The 19,639-nt window shown below is 34.1% G+C and overlaps 1 protein-coding gene across 5 annotated transcripts in view; it reads right to left on the bottom strand.

Annotated features, from left to right (window-relative positions):
* Positions 1–202: 202 nt before the first annotated feature.
* Positions 203–19,639, bottom strand: part of LOC113512129 (protein kinase C and casein kinase substrate in neurons protein 1) — a 146,586-nt gene continuing 127,149 nt past the window's right edge. For 2 of the 5 annotated variants that reach the window (XM_052894001.1, XM_052893999.1), the window contains 6 exons: positions 16,264–16,281; positions 11,838–12,064; positions 10,645–10,765; positions 7,511–7,612; positions 5,000–5,157; positions 203–3,344 (listed from right to left, as the gene is read on the bottom strand). In XM_052894001.1, coding sequence (XP_052749961.1) covers positions 3,098–3,344; positions 5,000–5,157; positions 7,511–7,612; positions 10,645–10,765; positions 11,838–12,064; positions 16,264–16,281 — 873 coding nt within the window. In that variant the 3' untranslated portion in view covers positions 203–3,097. The remainder of the gene's footprint in view (positions 3,345–4,999; positions 5,158–7,510; positions 7,613–10,644; positions 10,766–11,837; positions 12,065–16,263; positions 16,282–19,639) is intronic. The other 3 variants (XM_052894000.1, XM_026895919.3, XM_052894002.1) reach the window with 3 other exon arrangements.

The following is a 19,639-nucleotide window of genomic DNA, read 5'->3' on the forward strand; positions in this document are numbered from 1 at the left end:
CTATGCAGGTTCCCATAAATACTCTTGAAATATTATAATAATTTTGATCACACTACGTGGTCGTGAACGATTTAGTAGGAAATAAAAATAATTTCATATTCCAACATCGATCTATAATCTTTTTATTACTCCTTCAGTTTATACATTATTATTTATTAGTATTGAACGATGACTTTAAATATAAAGAAATGAAACAAAAGAATATCATATGTAACAATTTATTTTACCAATATTAATAATATATTAACATATGTGGTCCAAAACCACCCTCTCTCTGATAATAATATAATACATTTAATTTGCAAGAGGTTTCTGAACCCATAACAAAGAAAACAAAGGGGCTACGACTAAGGGAACTACACGACCGACACAATATCCACGAGTCAAGTGATAAAACGCAGCCTCCACTAATGACTTCCCGCATTTTAATTACATATACAACAATGTTTAAAACGAGGTATAAAAGGAAAAGAAAAGGTAAACATTCTCATAATATATTAATTATTAATATTATCTAACCTAAACGAGGTGGCGCTAGTCGAGCGGGCGCTTAACGGCACGCGTTCAGCGCGGGAATACAAACATGGGCGTAAAAACATTAGGCCCGTATTCAGTCCACTAGCGGCACACTGAGCGGCCGCCCCGTTACACTCGCATAATTATACATTATATACAATGGGAAATAAATATTCTATATGCACGATAACATAATCATGTATATGTACATAACCACACCAAAGCAAGTGCGGCGACAACCAGCCACGTATATCACAAAATATCCCATTGCCACTTACTGTTTGGTGTACCTACATTATTTATTGGCCTTCATTTTTTGGCTTGGCTAGACTCCTCGCCGGTTGGTACCGAGTTTCTTGAAATTAGGACAGTGTCTGGCGCTACTAACTATAGATACGTATTCATTCGATTGCGTACGATCGGCCGGCGTACAAGAAAATCGAGCGCAGAAAAAGTATAGAATTTGTTACATCTGACACAAAATTTTTAGGACAGGTTTATTGTACTTCTCAATCATTATTGCTATTTTATCATTTATTTTTTACTTATTGAAATTTATTTCTTTTCTGAATATATTTAAAACTACAATTAAATGTACAATTCAAAACATTTCTTCTACGGCCAAACTTCGCGCGCAATCGAACAAATACATGGTTACAAAGTATATGTAAAATCAATATTAAAAATGCCACTAAAAGATACAAATAAACATTTTTGGTTTCCACGTTGTACCTACGAACAATTGTATCCAAAAATATCCATCAATTGCACTGAGGACCAATGTATATGCACCTCCACACATCAGGGTATATATGTTACTTTAAAAATGTACAAAATTTGGGTCCAAAATTCTCCGAGTAAAATCAAAAAGGGATACAAGTTCGATGTTTATGCTTCGGTTGGCATCGAAAATATCATAACTTCATAAGAATATTTCAATGTCGCGATCGACACAACCGATGTGAGGTGATTTCACAGTGATCACATTAACTAAGTAATTGTAATGTACTTAAACACACCGTCCGTTACAGTTATAATACAATGACTACAGCATGACTCGCGCTTATAAAACATAACTAATTTTACAGGGAATCCAGTCATACATACACGACATCTCGCAATGCCACGACGCGTCGCTGGGAGCTTGAAATTAATTCAATACAATTAATTTGCATATAGTTTTTTTTTTATATATTAAATTTCCACAAATTAATAGGTCTGTGAAGGCTATTCATATAACTGATTTATATTATAAATAACCAATACGGGAATTTTATAACATAAAGTACAGCGCAGCATTATATGCATTTGGTAATTTATTACATGATATATGTACATGGAAAATGTTTAAGAAAAGTTAATATTGAGCAGTTATTTAAAAGTTAGCATTGAGGGGCAAACCCCCTACCTTAAAATGAAAGGCCCCAAGAAAATTAGATAGATTCGCTTCTTCGAAGTCACTTAATTATGGCTTCTGCCCTACCAAAAATTTCTTTTACCCTACTTTAAACTTGTTTCTAGCTACGGCCCTGGGATCTAGTTCAAATATCGACAGATATTAACAAAAAAAATATGCAATTAATGAGCCCTGCGAAATATAACCACATAATTCGTGAAGGTGTTCGGGTATAAAGTAACCGCAATATCTTAGCGAGTGTGTGGCGACGGCGTGGCGAGTGCGAGACGACGGCGAGGCGACGAGGCGACGAGGCGGGGCGCTAGTGTCCGACCGTTTCCACGTAGTTGGCCGGGTAGAGACCGACTCGTCCGTCTTTGCGGCCCTTGCACCAGCCTTGCTCGTCTTCGTCCTCCAATTTCTCAAATAAATCACCTGAAATGCAATATTAATGAACTCACTTCACTGTCATTACATTTGCTCTCTCGGTCGATAATGTCCTACACCGTCGGGATATCTCATAGAGCCGAGGTGGCTGACTTGATCTGAACGATCAAGCTGATCGAAGATCTGCTGTTTACTGACGAACTCGGAGATATCTATTAATTATATAGTTCTTAAAATCTCAAATGAAACGACATAGTTCAGTACAAAATTACGTAGTATTGTAGTATTCTTTATTTTATTAAGAGAGAAAACATAAAACTGAAAATTATTCTTAGTCCGAGATCGTAGATTAGCAAAATCAGGTTTGTAGTTGGAAATTGTCAACTTTAAAAAATTCCATGTATTTCTTTAAATGCTGACTCACATAAATATGTTGAACCAAAACACAAATGCAGTTGTTCAACACATTTCTTCAAATTTCTATATTTCTCGTTAGGAACCAATGCCTAGAAATCTAGATCTGAGGATGACCTAGCTTTTAGAAATATGTCGCAGTGCAGAGTAATTTATATTTTTTGGTTTCCCACGATCGACCGCTTGGCTACCCCTGTTAAAGAGCATTGTAATAATGATCCAGGATATACTGTACACTTAGATTATATAAATAGAGTAATGAGCATCGAAAAACGGGTCAACTTTTTGTCAGCTAATTGTCAAATTAGCTGACTCGTTTTTTTATCAGTGTAAGAGAATCACTCATATAGTTCAAAAAGTTATCCCGTTTTTCTCGAAGACTGTTTATGGGGACACTATGTATATATGTACATAACGTGAGAGTGCACCTTGGCGGAAGCTGAGCTCGTCGCTCTCGGCGCCGGTGTAGTCGTAGAGCGCGCGCACGGGCACGCCGGGCTCGCCCGTGTCCGTGAGCGCGCCGCCCGACTCCTCGTCCCACTCGTCCTCCTCGAACGGGTTCTCCGCGCCCTTGGCCGACTCCTTCGCCGGCGACGTCTTATTCGACTTCGGCGCTGACGCGGTGCCGTTTCTGGGGATTTATTTCAATTAATATTATAAATGTGAAACTACATGTTTATTTGTTTATTACCTCTTAGTGTATCAACGACTTAACCAATTACTAAGAAATTTGGTATACATATACGTACTATATGGGATGAAGAAGGACATAGGCTACTTTTATTCCGGTCAGTGAATACCCGGTCATACGGTCGAAGTCACGAGTGAAAATTAGTTTATTATATTTTTTTACTAATTAACAACTTAGGGTCACACTGTTCAAAGTAATATCCTGAAATTTTGTTCATAATCCAAAGTGGATGATATCACATAATGAGATAAAATAAGCCACTGTAGACCAAGTATAAACGAATCTATTGACAGATTACTAGCAAATATATGAGATAGAATGAAATGGCGATATGCGCTGTCTTGTTCTTTCTCGTCTGAAAACTGAACAAAGCGTTTGTATCTTGTCTAGACTCCTTACTGTTCTGTTTTATAAGACAAGAAATATAAAGGAAAATTAAATATTAATTACAAAAAAAATGTTTTTTTTTTTTTTTATTTTATTGTGATACTAAGTTGTCACTACACTTTGGCGCCGCTTTGTCGCCATTACAGAGTGTAACTGAGGTGTTACTTCAGCATGACACTGAGTTCTCACTACAGGTGACACTGAGTTTTCACTACAGGGTGACACTGAGTTCTCACTACAGGGTAACACTGAGTTCTCACTATGACGTGTTACTGAATTGTCACTATAATTATTACACAAAATTTTTTTTTTCACACGCACAACGGCCCAAATGAGAGGCTAAGTGCGGAAAACAGAGTCTTTCTTACATTACTTACACAAAAATTTTCTACAAAATAATTGAATCTAGTTTCCTATATAATTCACTAACTCTTCGACTTCAGTCACATCGGCTACTTGGTATTGCGTACAGTCGAAGGGCGACCGCATCGACAGTCGCACTACGTGTCTGTTGCTGTCGACTGTACCTTCACGCAGTGTGCGCGTACACGTGAATATTTCCAGGTGTTCTATACTAGGATTAGAGAAAGATTAGGATTGGGTTGGAGTAGGAAATTTTAAGATTTGGCGGTGGATTAAGGAGGAAGCGAAATTCAATTATGTCTGCAACTAAGGGTTTTCCCTTTGTATTTCACATTATTATTTTAACGCACATAAAGTTTGAGCGCATTTTATTAGAAGCACTGTGTGTGATAATTAAATATATATGTATTTAGGTCTATTATATTTATATAATAATATATCACGGGATATTGCCATTCTAAGTTGGATAAAATTTTTATTTTTATTATCCGACTGCGACAGAATTTAGGGTAATACTTTTTTATGTTATACGAGCTTGCAAACGCGGATAGGTAGCGTCAGCAAATTTATACATCTTCTTACATGTTTTCATAAACCCAAATTAAATTAATAATAGAGAGACTTAACAAACTACATGATGAGTAATATCATTAATACTACAATTGTCACTTGTCACTTGGTGTCGCTCTCTGGTGTTAAGAAATTCTAGGTTTTTTTTCGAACTACTCTACTGCTGTTAGTCGCACACCGTATTTACAGCTTCACCGTACATACAAGTTTCTAAACCGCCTTTGTCATACACGAAGGAAACACTAGACCATAAATAGATTTTGTTAATGACTTACGTGACAGCAATTGGTGCACTGATGGTCTTCTTGTCTATGGTATTATTAGCAGTCGTACTATTCGTATTGTTCACAACAGTGTTGTTGGCGGCCGGCGGCTCCGTGTGGTTGGCAGCCTTGCCGCTCGACTTATTATTCGCGTTGATAGGTGGCAGCTCCTACACCATAGACAACCAGCATTTTATTTCCACATTCAACGAGGCAAAGGAATTCAATATATGGAATATTATTTATACTGATTATTGGGGATTATTTATTTAAAATAGATATTTATATATATTCATAATTGAATTATAATGATTACTTATATATGTTGGTATAATCTAAATTGTCTATATGTTAAATATTAATATATTTGCATGCGAATATGCATTCAATAATAAAAAGCAAACATCCATCGTGCAACATCGAGATATTATAAAATAAATATAATAAAGCACACTTATAGCTAATATAAATAAGATCGAAATGAGAATGTCCAGTGGCCCAGAGATCTACTGTTTCCAGGATTACGTCATGCTGGTACTGAAGAGAGCTAATTTATTGCATTCTCATTTGAATCCGAGAAGGGTCTGAGCACAATACACAAAGTTACACTTTCAAGATCATGTCACACTGGTTTATATTGCAATGCGGGGTATGTATGTGATGTGATTAGACCCATCTCATTTCTTTAGCAATATTGATGATAGATCAATAATAAACACACAAAAGTCAACTTTAATAACAATTGTTTTATAATTACATAAGAAATTCAGCCATAGAATTATTAAAAATGAACATCTTTGTTTGACAGTGGGGGGGGGGGGGGCAGAATTGAATTGTAATTGAATTAAAGTTGACTATTGCTGATCATATACAGCGTCGTTTATTATCTTACATTTAATTGAACTATATTAAAAATATACAGTTTAAATATGAAATTATTCCCTAATTTAAATAAGTAGAAACGACGACGTATTATAAATATACTTTCCCGGTAATCGGCATGCAATATCACGAATTTGAACCTCCAAATAGTTATATAAAATGGTTATGTAAACATTTTATAAATTTTAACAAAATAATAATTTTATCTCTATATGTTTAAACTAGCGGCACTACGATGACGTTTTTACGTCTGCCATTTTGTTTTTCTGTCCTGTTTTAAGAGAATCTGTATAATCAACATGATATTTGAATGTGTAATATTAATAATGATCCAAGTGGAAAAACCTTGGTATGAAGGCATTGACATCACACTAGTGGGGACTGATGTCTCATTAGGGTAGAATATTATTGTAATATTTACCACTTGACTTGTGGTTTGATGTAGTAACTGATTTATACAAAATCCATGGAGAATTTGAGAAGATATCGCATGACATACAGGAGAATACCTATCAATGAGATCGAGGACTTTTATCTTTTTAAATTTCTATTCACGCCATCGTGTCGTGCTTCTAGTTTACAATGTGGGTATTTTAACATCTAATTTGTATTTCCGTTTCGACTGAAATGTCATCATAAAAACAAGATAAATAATTTCAGTTTCATTATTTTTCTAATATATTTTTCGAATCACAGAGACTTGATATTTTAATTTGTATACAAAAATAGGTATTGCACGCCGAATACCTGTATAAATTCTATATGTGCACGTTATTATGACCGCCATGCCATTTTATAATTTATAATAATTTTGCCAATAAAAAAAAAAAAAAACTATTAGATTCATCTTGGACATAATTTGTATAGAACAAATAGTGAGAAAATTCTTACTAAAAATTTACAAAATTTACTTAGAATTGGTGAAGATGTAAAAAAAAAGAAAGCTTCATACTATGAAGTCAGTTAAACTAATCGATTTATATAATAGTAACTGAATGACAAAATACAATATAAACCAGAGTAGGTTTAGAGGACGAATTTCTCGTAGGAGTTTCTTATAGAAGTAAAATAGGTAATCCTGTGTCGGATTCTTAACACTGGCTGTTGACACTGAAGTTTTATAGAACATGTATTTGTTTTAAATTTGTTCTATGTCAGTCTTATATGTCTTGTGGTTTTTTTTTTTCAAAAACTGAATATTTTATATTACAAATACATATATGTTTTAGTACTGCATTCTGCTGTTTACATTAGGTATTATGGAAAATTCGACTCTTAGAATGGGGTTTAACAAAGGAAGGAAGTAGGTATTGAAATTGCCGGTGCGTAATTTCATAGGTGTCATGGCTATTAGCCATGAGAGATATTAGTAGTAAATTTATTTCTAATGAGACAGTATTGTGTATTTAACACATCCATTATTAAAATTTAATATCTATTTTTCTTTACTAACTATTGTATAGTAAAATCTTACAACTGTCACCAATCGTATTTTAACATTTATTTTACTATATCTGTGGCAAAAGTCTATTAGAGAGGCTGTATAGATTGAACTCTTTTATCTTTCTCATCACCGATTAAAAAAAAATATTGAAATGTCAAAGCGGTCATAAGAGCGCGCATCTACGATGGTGAACGTACGTCTTCGCTGACTGGCCGCTGGTTGAGCAACGTGATGGGCCCAGTGGGGAGGCTCTCCTTGGACTTGCCCTTCGCGATGTCCCGGAACTCCTCCGTGTACTCCTGAACCGACACACGCGGTGAAGCGCTCGTGTTTACACGACACGTTGGGACTAGCTCTTATTAGAGTCGCGTTAAAATTCAATATCGAATAAAGTATTTTTATTAGGTTTTCTTATTTTGAATTTGATCGAAATTTAAATGCAATTAAAACTTTATAATAAATTGAAATTGAATTACGAACAACAACAAAAATAGATTAGGAACAGTTCTTTTTTTAAATAAAATTTAAACTGTTGCTTTAATTAACGACGAAGGAAACATTACATAAGTCCAAACAATAAACAGCAAAGTCATAATTAAGTTAACTGGAATTGAAAGTGCCAGATTTAGTATTGCTGAAATGTATAACGTCCCAACGTCTCAGTGCACGCACGTATGCGAACTCAAAATAAAGAAAACAAATTAAAAAGAATTAAAATTATATAAACATTGTTTCACGTCCATTCAAAGCTAGTGGACATTAGTGAAGCACAGTGGCTCTATGCAGGAAACAAGGTACATCGAAAACCATGCGATTAGACACTAGAAAAGAAAAACAAGGGAACTGCTAGTTTGTTGTGGCATATACGTAATTTTTTTTTTTTTTGCTTTAAAGTGTCATCGACACTTGAAAGGAAAAACATTGTAATTGCGAATTTCTTTTTGCCTATTAAGAACTATTCGTTAGATTTTGTCAATTTCTATATCATATTCAAAATTATTTTATATGCCTCTCTGCTTGCCGCGTAAAAGATCTGGTAGGAATAATACATTAGCCAAATAACTTCACAATTACTTTAGCCTAATTAGCTCTACGTAGCGTTTAATTTGAACCGTGTTTTAGAAGCATCTATCGTATACCATCTGTGAGGATGAGAGTGATCGTGAGGTGCACCACGTATGAGGTGCTTTCTAAAATTGTTGCATGTGCGAAAATACACTCTATTCCAAACCATCACGGTGTGGTTTTGAGTGTCACCAGAACCTTTGTGCTATGCAATCGTTTCACGGGGTGTATTCACTTCATGTGCAAAGATTTTTTGATAGGTTTATTTAACTTGAAATACAATTTCTTTTTCTTTTCATTCGAAATAATTGTAGAAATTATGTTTGCTTTTATTATGAATATTGGAGAGAATCAGATGGTTAATAAGTGTGAAGACCGCTTGTTAAATTCGAGTAGGTAATATTGAACTAGCGTTTATCGTTAAATAATAGGTAAAAGTTTGAATTTATTGTCTCTAATTTAATCGAACTGAGAGTCTGAAGATAAGTCAGGAGTATCTTTATAAAATTTTCAATAGGCTATGTTCAGGTGACCAAACTAACGGTGGTCTTATTCGCTGATAAATCTAAATGCAAAAAAAAAACGTGATCCCAAACCCTACACCGTGACAGCGTACCGTTAACGGGTTACTATAGAATCTGCTACTCCCGTATTGGCTACTGGAGGGCGCCACTCTCGAACTCCTCTCATCCCCGAAGCAGAAGGCCGGTAGCGAGAGCCTGAGGCGACGGGTCACACGCGACCACAGTTGCGGTCCGGGTGACCGAGGCCGTGGTCCCGGCGACCACGGTTCTGGCAGCGGCTCGGACTGCGTTCCCGTCAAACGAGCGAGGAAAGCAGACGCGACCGTTGGCAGATATTTGTATCGGACCGGGTCGGGCGTGGCCGCCGGTTCGTCCTTTAAATTCATGCTTTGTTTGACAAAATAATTTTGGCTGTTACCACGTTGTGTATTGTGGTTATGTAAGTATCACAAATTTTATTATTTAGTTTTTACAGTATTTCACTATCAAACTTTGTATTTATTTCAATATTTTCTGAACAATATGGCGTGGTACATAAATAGATTCACGCTTCTGTGTATCTGTCTACACATTTTTGCAAATGTAAGTAACTACATCTAATGGACGGAAACGGCTATGAACAGTTTTTTAAATTTATTTACCGAATTTTGACTTAAAACTTTATCCAAATAGCGATTATTTAAAATATTTAGTATATTAATCATTACAATGAAATAAAATACTGCTATCATATGTTGAGATTGTGGAGAAATATTTGATCTTAAAATGTATATAAATGCGAGTATACATACATACGTTTATCAGTAACATTTAACAGTATATCTAAACAAACATTATTCGGTATGCCGAGGTTATTATAAGGTGTACGTTTGCGTAAATCATTGTAAATACAGCTCAGCAAACATTAGTCAGCCTTGCTCCTAGGTATTTACCTACGTGTTCTACCAAGCGTCTACGTACTACGGTACCGAACTGAAAGGTTTTAATAAAAGAAAAGGATAGTAGACATGCTCCATCTCATTATACTCCTACTGATGTTGATTAACGGGTAGATTTATTAAGCGAGAGTTATGGATGCATAGATAACGGTATATAAGAGAACTGCTGTATGCATTGCTTGGTGGGCTGGATGGTAAGGGTCAGCGCACACTGGCGGGCCAGCAAAGAACAATGGATTGATCGAAAGACACACTGACCGACGCTTGAGTATCTCGTGCTTTCACGAATCCTTGTGTTTTCTGAAGCACTGTCGAAGGCAACCATTTTTGTTATATCCACAGATATGAATACAAATAGATAACGCTAATATCTTAATTAACTTTCGAATAAGAAAAATTTAAGGAGACTGACAACAAAAAATATATTTGTCAGGAGCGACAAGCCACTGCCTCCCCTTTTTCACTCTATTCGAAAGTATCATATATAATGCGGTTTTATCACATCTCTTTTATTGATATAAATTCTATATAAAAACTCTAAATGAATTTTTAGTTGGAGTCGAATTGACCCTTTTTCAGAGTACAAAAATTGACATGTACAGTAAGCGCTTGTGACAAATAATTTCAAGTATAAAAAATCAATATCAGCGAGTCAAATTGAGTCTATACCATCCATAACTGTGGATAAACCGATTTTAGCGGTACGCTATCGACTTTCAAATCTTAACAAGTATGTCTCGACTGTAGCCCGCGTTAGTGTGCGCCGACCCTGTGTGGACGCGGTTGGTCCAGGCGTGGTTGTACCTCGAACTGGGGCCACGCCATCGCCATATTGATGCCGTGGTTGTTCGCCCACCACTTGAGGTCCTTCTGGTGGTCCGCGTTGTTGATGGTGTGGTGGAACTCTTCGTATATTTGTGGTAACCTGTAATGTTTCCCATTGATATGTTAGTTTCTTTTTAATTTTTCACAATTCACATTATTGTGAATTGTGAAGAATATAATTATATATATGTATTACATCTCCCATATTTAGAACTAACAAAATTTTTCATGGTGCCTCCCACCAAATTGTTTATAATTACTCCTCTCCATCCAAAGGTTGCCTGGAAGAGATCGCTCTTAGCGATAAGGTCGCCCATTGTTTTCTCATTGTGATTATTTCTTGTAATTATTTATATTTATAATAAGTTTACTATTGTAATCTTTTGGAGGAAACAATAAAGAGTATCTACCTATCTATCTATCTATTATTCTACTCACAACTATCTATATTCACGCCAAGACTCTAGCGGGCTAGGTAGAGAGAACCGAGTGCTTAAGGCCTCTGTCTTTACATATTGACATTTCTTTCATTATATTATACTATTGAGGAGTAAATATTGAGTTTAAAGACTGGTATTTGTAATAGAGCTTATAGTTTGAGGTATTTGCTGATTACTTCATGTTTGCCATTGCAAATTGCATCGTTTGATCTTGTCAAGTTTTGTTATCACCAGAGTGTTATTTAGATTTTTTTTATACAACTTAGAATGGCAAACAAGCTGACGGCTCACCTGATGGAAAGTGGTAACCGTCGCCTATAAACATGAGCAGTACCATGGACATAACAGAGTATACTGTTTCGCCCATGATAACCCCCATGCGTTGCCATTCCTGAGGACTCAGGTGTTCATTTCATGGTAAGCCTTTAGGATAAGCAGCAGCGTTCCACTTAAAACATCTCTAAAGTCTGACCACAGTTGCTAATCCGTATGCCAAGCGTGGCAACAACAACTACTAAAATCCCCCAAGGGGGAGGCTTTTGTTCAGCAGGGGATAGTTAAAGGCTGATATGATGAAGATGATGAGGCCCTCTGACTTCATGTTTATCGTTTCATTCATCACTGGTGCTCCACCATAGTATACCATCAGCATAAACGTCTGTATCATTCAATCTTCATCCATTATCAAAACCAACATACGGCAAGTGATTGCAGCTATTTATAAAGACTTACGATGGTTCCTGGCTGATGTTGAGGCACTTGTGGAAGCTGAAGAGTACGTCTTTGAAGAAGGTCAGGCGTTGTGCCTCCATCTGTTGGCAGCGCTCGAAGACACCGTTCATGTCCTCGATGTAGCGAGGGTTGTACGCGGTAATCTCAGCCAGCGCCGCTTGGTATTTCTCCCTATTTTTCGAGACTTCCTCACGGCATTTCGCGACTCGTTCCGCCATTTTCTTCACCTGGAAAAAGGATATTCTCGTTTAAAACGCAATATTTCTCGTTATAGTCAATTTGCATAGCTAAAAACTCTTTCAAAGCCGAACTAAGCTGATTTAAAGCTAGCCCACTGATTTGCATTGCTTAATAAAGGTAAATTTAGACATAAACAAGATACATTATACGCCCAGAAAACAAACGAAAATAAAAAAAAAATCCTAAGACAGCAACAGACCACGCAGGATATTTAACTTATACATTTTACTAAATTAAATATTAAAATAAATAAGACAGCTAGTGTTTGTCATTCGCAGACACGTTATACGCCCAGAAATCAAATGCAAATTATAATAAAAAAAAAAATCCTAAGACAGCGGTACATAGGGTATTTAATTTATACATTTCACTACATTAAGTAATAAAATAAATAAGACAGCCTGTATTTGGTATTCGCAGATACATTATAGGCCCAGAAAACAAATGAAAATTAAAAAAAAATATTCCTAAGAGAGCGACAGACCACATAGGGTATTTAATTTATACATTTCACTACATTAAGTAATAAAATAAATAAGACCGCTTTTATCATTTGCATGGAAATGCAGGTATGCTAATGTTATAGGGGCGCTAATTTAGCGTCACCTCCAGATTTTATTTGTACTTTCTCTTTATTATAATAATATTTTATTATATATAAAATGTTAATTTCATTAGGACTGATCGCAAAAATAATTTTGAAAACGATTGATTTTCTCAAAATGTAACTCAATTAGACATAGGAAATTTTCATAGAAATGCTAATCATCATATTACTTTTAACATAGTTATTAATAATTTGTTACGTAGTGCTTCGATATTTCTCCATGGGACCCTGAACTCCGGTTTACTGTATTTTTGCCTAGACTTAATTTGCAATCTTTCCTAAGAGCGGACATGTGAATATTATAGAATAAATAATATAATAATTAAGCTAGCTTAGTTATTTAAAGTTTTAGCTATTTTTTGTCTTAAGACAGCTACAAGTTTATTTTTATAAGTGACACTAGGTACATGAGTTTCGACTAAGAACTTGTTGAAGACAGCCCATTTGTCTTGACAACTAGGATCATTATTTACCGAGCGTTCTGACAGTTATATTCTTTCGCTGACTTCAGGGAGTAATTTGTATATTTTTGTTGTATTTACCCACTACGTTAGGTACAAAATAAAACACATAATGTCAAAAATTTTCGCAATCACGGTACGAAGGATTTTGTATTCGAACTTATTTCCTTTTTATTATGTAAGTATACAAAAAGAAACCGTATTTATATATAAAATTAGGTACATTTGTACTACAGGCCAGAATTTTTCTAATATTCATTATTATGTTAAAAAAAATAGATTACGTTCTAGTATACGTACTACCGTTATATTTAACTTTTTATGTCCCCATACTCAACGAACAAGGTATTTGTATCTTATCTCTCTGTATTGAAATAACTATAGACTATAAGTGAAATCACTCTCATGTTGATTTAACAAAAATCTATACAAATAAAAACACATAATGTCGAGCAGATATTTACACACTTTTTGACTAGTGTCGTGTTAACGGAACGTGCTTGGTATATGTACGAGGTGAATCGTAGTATGAAAACCACCGAGCGATAGAGCGGATATTTTAACCCCTAGATATATTGTGTGGCCGTCGAGTTTATCCAATTAGCGGGAGGGATGCGGCGCGACGCCGGCGGACGCGGCAATTTGCGGACGCCACGCCGACGTTACGCTAGTTTATTATGGCTCACTGAAATTTTATATTGCATCTAATAGATTTATTTTTAGTATATAATTTTGTCACAGTATACTCTGTGGTGTCGCCGGGAAAGAGATTGTTAGTGATGGCGTCTAACGACCCTATTGCTAGCAATATAGAGAATACTCTAACAGGATGACCTCCACGCGGCTCCTCTTCGTAACCATCGTGGTTAATTCTTGTGAAATTGGTCACGATGTGCTAACTGATTTGCTTTCATCATCACCTATCACCTCTCACTGGTGCCCCGCCAACGTATCTCGATAGCTCAGGCGGTGTTACTATTTCATTCTCACCCATTAAAAAAAAACTCTGTGATGTTCATAGTAAAGGGTTGCCTACCACTTTTCATTAGATGGCTTTATCTTGTTTTTTAATCCAAATTAGAAAATATATATTTTATATTTGCCCTTTTCCCTCACAAGCATACGTATATCCTCACTGCGCCAAAAATAACCAAAGTCACTTTCACATTTATGTAATAAAACATATAATTATTTGCTATAAACAGAAATTTAACATAATAAAATTGTAATTAATAATAAAGTAATTACCTTAAAATTACAGGAATCAAAATTAAAAAATATATATATATATAAAGATAAACACACGACAACAAAAAACAACTACATGCATACCCTAGCAACTCAGATTTACCACACATATAATGTGAAACAAGACTAAAGCAATTCACAGAGACTATTTTATCCCAGAATTAAACCACATATATCGGTTTAATTAAAATACATTTTCTTTAAACCTGCATAACCTAACATATGTATACATATGTATACATATGTATTTCAATATAATATAGCATAACCACACCGTCTTTATTAAATTCAGACCGATTTGGAATACTTCATAATTATACTACATATATCATATAAAAACTAATGATTGTATTTCAAATCATTATTTGCAATCTCAAAATAGTAGTTTCGTGTTATTTTCAACCAACTTAAAAAAGGAGATTTTCAATTCAGTTGTATTTTTTGTTTGTTATTTCATATCTCTATCAGTTATAAACCGATTTGGAAAATTCTTTTTTTTTTATCAGAAAACATATTTACAGATGTGGTTATAGAAATTTTAAGAAAATCGGTTCAGCAGTTCAGTTTTAAATCAAAATAACAATTTTTAGACAACACGAGTTAAATATTTTATTTTTTATATTATTTGTTTGTAACACTTTATTGTAATGTTATAATGAGTACAATGGTGGACTTATCCCATAAAAGGGATTTCTTCCAATCAACCGTTGAACATCTAATAGAAATTGTCTATTAGTGGCGACAACGGTAATATTTATGTCCAATTATTTTTTCAGAAGAAGACAAAATATTCAAATAAATTAAATAAAATTTTCCCTTTTGTAAATCATCAGATTATATTAGCATTACTTCTAAAAACAAACGAATCAAAAGTAGTGCAAAAAAATTTATGTTGTAGTGATAAAAAAAAAAAAAAACCATAAGACGTGGGGTCAAACGGAGGTCAAACCACAAAGGGTGGTGTGTACGAATACATGCAATACCGTGCGGTTAACAAGGTCCAAATGTTTGCAAACACTTCAATAGCGTGATGTTAGAATACGTTCACAGATTTTATATAGAGTAAATTGAAACCAGTTGCATTCATTTTTTTTTATTTTAAACCGATTTCAAAAAGGAGGTTTTCTGATATGTTGTCTTTTTTATGTTTGGTCCAATCAGTTCTAAACCGATTTAAATTTTTTTTTTATCTGAAACGATATACTTAAAGATTGACCTCATAGAAATTTTATCAAAAATGGTTTAATAGTTTAATTTTTAAATCAAAATAACTGTCTTTTTTTTATACAACTTAGAATGGCAAACAAGCTGACGGCCCACCTGATGGAAAGTGGTAACCGTCGCCTATAGACATGAGCAGTACCATGGACATAACAGAGTATACTGTTTCGCCCATAATACCCTCCATGCGTTGCCATTCCTGAGGACTGAGGTGTTATTCCTCTGTACCCAGTAAATTCACGCCATATACATAGTATATTTAAATGTTGACACAATTGACAAATTAAATGTAATAATAATTATGTATTAATGCATTTAAAATAACTACTTAGACTTATATAATGAATAAATTTATATTCTAAAAATGTAAGCCATAAAAAATTACTAACATGTACTGCGCCATAATTTGCATGCTATTATTAGATAAGGCGAAATGTGCAGCACTATTATTAAGACCATTTGAACAGATCACATTTTAAGTAAATAAATTATTATTTATTATAATTAATAAAATATATTTATTATAGAAATTATACTCTATTGAAGTATTTATCGTAGAATTTGGACCGAGAGTGCATGCTAGCCTAAAGCGTAGCGTACATTGACGTATTACAAAGACAGTAAAGTGACAAGTGCAAACAACACGTACGCTTACCGACGCCGCCCTCTGTCGCACGTGCCAGAAACAAAAAAGAAAGTGGTAGAATTAAACACATTGTAAAAAATAGACGCATCCAAATCTGTGCGATAGTGGAAGACAGCTGAAATAATGCTAAAATTAAGACTAAAAACTAACAGAGTACAAATAGTAGATTTACTAGATTATTAGATATTTTATGTGAGTAAATAAATACAAAATATAATAGTGTTTGTTGAAATACATAATAGTATGGGTTATAATGGAAAGGTTAGGAAAGGAGCAGACAGGACTTTTTTTATATTATTATTATATATATATTCTTTATTGCACTTGAACAAGACATGTAGCGATTAGTTTAACAACTTGTCAGCAAGGGAGGATTTATCTTCGAAAGAGATCTCTTCCAGCCAACCCAGTGTAGTTAGAGAGAAAATAATTTAATTTGGGTAATCTATTATAATTATAATATATATTCACATTATATTACCGACTACAATTTAATAGTTTTAGGATGACGTTATTTAACGAGTTACATAGATTTAATAATATAAAGATGGCGCAGTAAGCGGTTATTGATTATTTCAGAAAATCTAATATCATTTTAATGTCTTTTTATTTTAGGAAGATTTTTATAAATAACAATTAGTTGATGACTCGTTAACTCTATATTTAAGTCACTTATCAGGCTAAAAACTATCTTATCTCGCGAGATAGAATAAACAAAATTCCATTCAAATCCGTAACACAGGATTTTTATATGTAATATTTCTATAAATATGAAAAAAAATTAAGAAGAAGCAGATGATATATTTGAAAAAAAAAAACCCATTTTAATATGACCCCACTGCCTGTCCTGTGAGAGACCTAGTATAAATTTATAATGACATAAAAACCTCGTACACTTATTATGGGCACGTTCTATTATGTAAAACTATTCATCCCTATGCCCCTATGTGTATATATAAACCGTGCGTGAGTACATAGGTCGCACGTGTCATTACCGTGCTGCGGGGAGAGTGGAACACGTGACGAGGACTAGACGAGACGGCTTCGAGCGCCATTCATCAAGACACCGACTCGGTTATCTCACGGCTGTAGGGTTGCATCTTGTGCAATCTTTATTTTTTATTTGTTTTTACACAATTAAATATATTGCTAACAATATTGGCTTATATACAGGTGAAATTAAACTAAAACATGTTTCCCAAAGAAACAAATTGTCGAAAAATATAAAAAAAAAAATTTAACCTTATGTTCTAATCCGATAGGGGGATACGGCGTGATTTTTGTCCTTTTCGGATTCATGTTATATAAGAAAAATATTTAGTTATATTGGAAACACATAAAACAAAAAAGTATGTTACAATAATTACGTCACAAATCACTACCACTACCCTTCAAACGTTTTCCGTTTTAACTTAATGTTTAGCTGGTAGAGAATGCTACATGGCATTTTAACATCATCTTTTACGTTAGATTTCTTATGGCGATTATTGCGGCTTTTCACCGCGAAAATCTAAAAATTTCACCCTGTACGCCTTATAAAGTAACATACGCATTAAATAATTATAAATTATAAAGTAAATATATACATGATGTCTATGAAGCGTGACACGCGGTGTCAGGTAGCCGTCCTCGGAAATGGCGGGAAACGATACCCTTCGTTAATTTATTCTGTGGTTACATGAACACTTTTAATTTATACGTAGAATAGACGTCAGAGTAATATCAATCGACTTCAGAGAATCGAGTGTTTTTCTGTGTAACATTACATTGAAAAACACTATAATAAAAAATCTCGAATTAAATTCGATTACTTTTTTCACATTCAGTAGTATTTACTAACATGGTGGTTTCTCATATTAATTTAGTTACAATAGCAAAAGGTTTCAACTTTCAACAACCGAAATTATATATTTTTTTGTTTTCATTTAAGTAGAAATTAAATGCAATAAATCTGTGCCAACCCTAAGCTAGAAAGCCACTTTACTGATAGACTAGGCGGCGTAAATTCAATTGGTTGTAAGAATTATCTTCCCCTAACTCACTCATACCTTGAGTTATAAGAAACGGGAGGATACGAGACAAAAATAAAGGAGACGAAGCTTGTCGCCATATTCGTAATAATTTACTGTCATCACCATTTTCACGATTTCAAATAAAATTTATTTCTGGGCCATCATAAAGTGATAATCTTTATACATTAATAGCACTGGGATGTCATAGAATATACTGTGACGCCTTCGAAAACAGCAAACGCGGATTGCGCCGATTTTCAGTTATGGGACTAGCGGCCCCATTTCTAGCAATATACTCTGTCAAGTCAACCTTCACGTGTTTCCCTTGGATACCATTGTAGGTAAATCCTGATGAATTGGTCACGATAGTTCATTTAACTTCATTTTCACTTATCATCTCTGCCTAGTACCTCGCTAGTGTTTATCAATAGTGCAGGCGGTAATAGGTAAGGTTTTTTTACCATCCATTAAAAAACTTTGTAGTCTGTAAAAAAAATATGATATATATCTATATGTATATATGTACGACCTATACGTAGATGAAAAAATAACAACCGCCTGTTGTATCATAAATTTTTTTGTAATAAAGTGGTCAATAAATAATAAATAAACGATGAGCCAATCCAGGTGAATATTCAATACCAGCGTTACACGTGACAGTGCGTGACATTTAATTTCCTCCATCTATCGTTTGTGGGTCAATGTGAGCGCGTCTGCCTTTGTCACCCATCGCAGTAACACTTGTTCAAATGAACTGCGGTTAGTTTGCGGTCTACAACATTTATATTGGTTGTTTGGTTTATTTTGTTGTTTACTAGCTGCTATGTGGAGTTAAGTTGCGTTGGATTAAATAAAAAAATTATGTGTTAAGTTAATCTGTGTGCAAAATTTTATTCAAATCTGTTGATTTACAAATGTGAGACGAAATAATATTTAAACATTCAAATATTTTAAAAATTTTGCATATCATACAACATATTTCACATATTTTCAACAGATTTTAAAAAGAAGGTTTCCAATTAGGTTGTATTTTTTTTTTTACATTTGTTACCTCATAACTCCGTCAGTTCTAAACCGATTTGGACAATTCTTTTTTTAACTAGAAGAATATACTTACAGGTTTGTCCCATAGAAATTTTATCAAAGTCGGTTTAGGTTTAGTTTTTAAATTAAAATAACTGATAACGTTTTTTTTGTGCGACATAATCTTTAATTCAATAAAAAAAAAAAAAAAACAAGATAAAAGACATCAGGCAATTAAACCAGAAGATTAAAAGTTGCTCCTATTAAATAAAAATATTTTTTTTTAATAAGAAGAATTTAGGTTGAAATTAATTCGAGATTGGTAATTTATTCTGAATAGAAAA

Source organism: Galleria mellonella, unplaced genomic scaffold (assembly GCF_026898425.1).
Source record: "Galleria mellonella isolate WM207_F2 unplaced genomic scaffold, CSIRO_AGI_GalMel_v1 utg184, whole genome shotgun sequence".
In the NCBI taxonomy this organism is placed as follows: domain Eukaryota; kingdom Metazoa; phylum Arthropoda; class Insecta; order Lepidoptera; family Pyralidae; genus Galleria; species Galleria mellonella.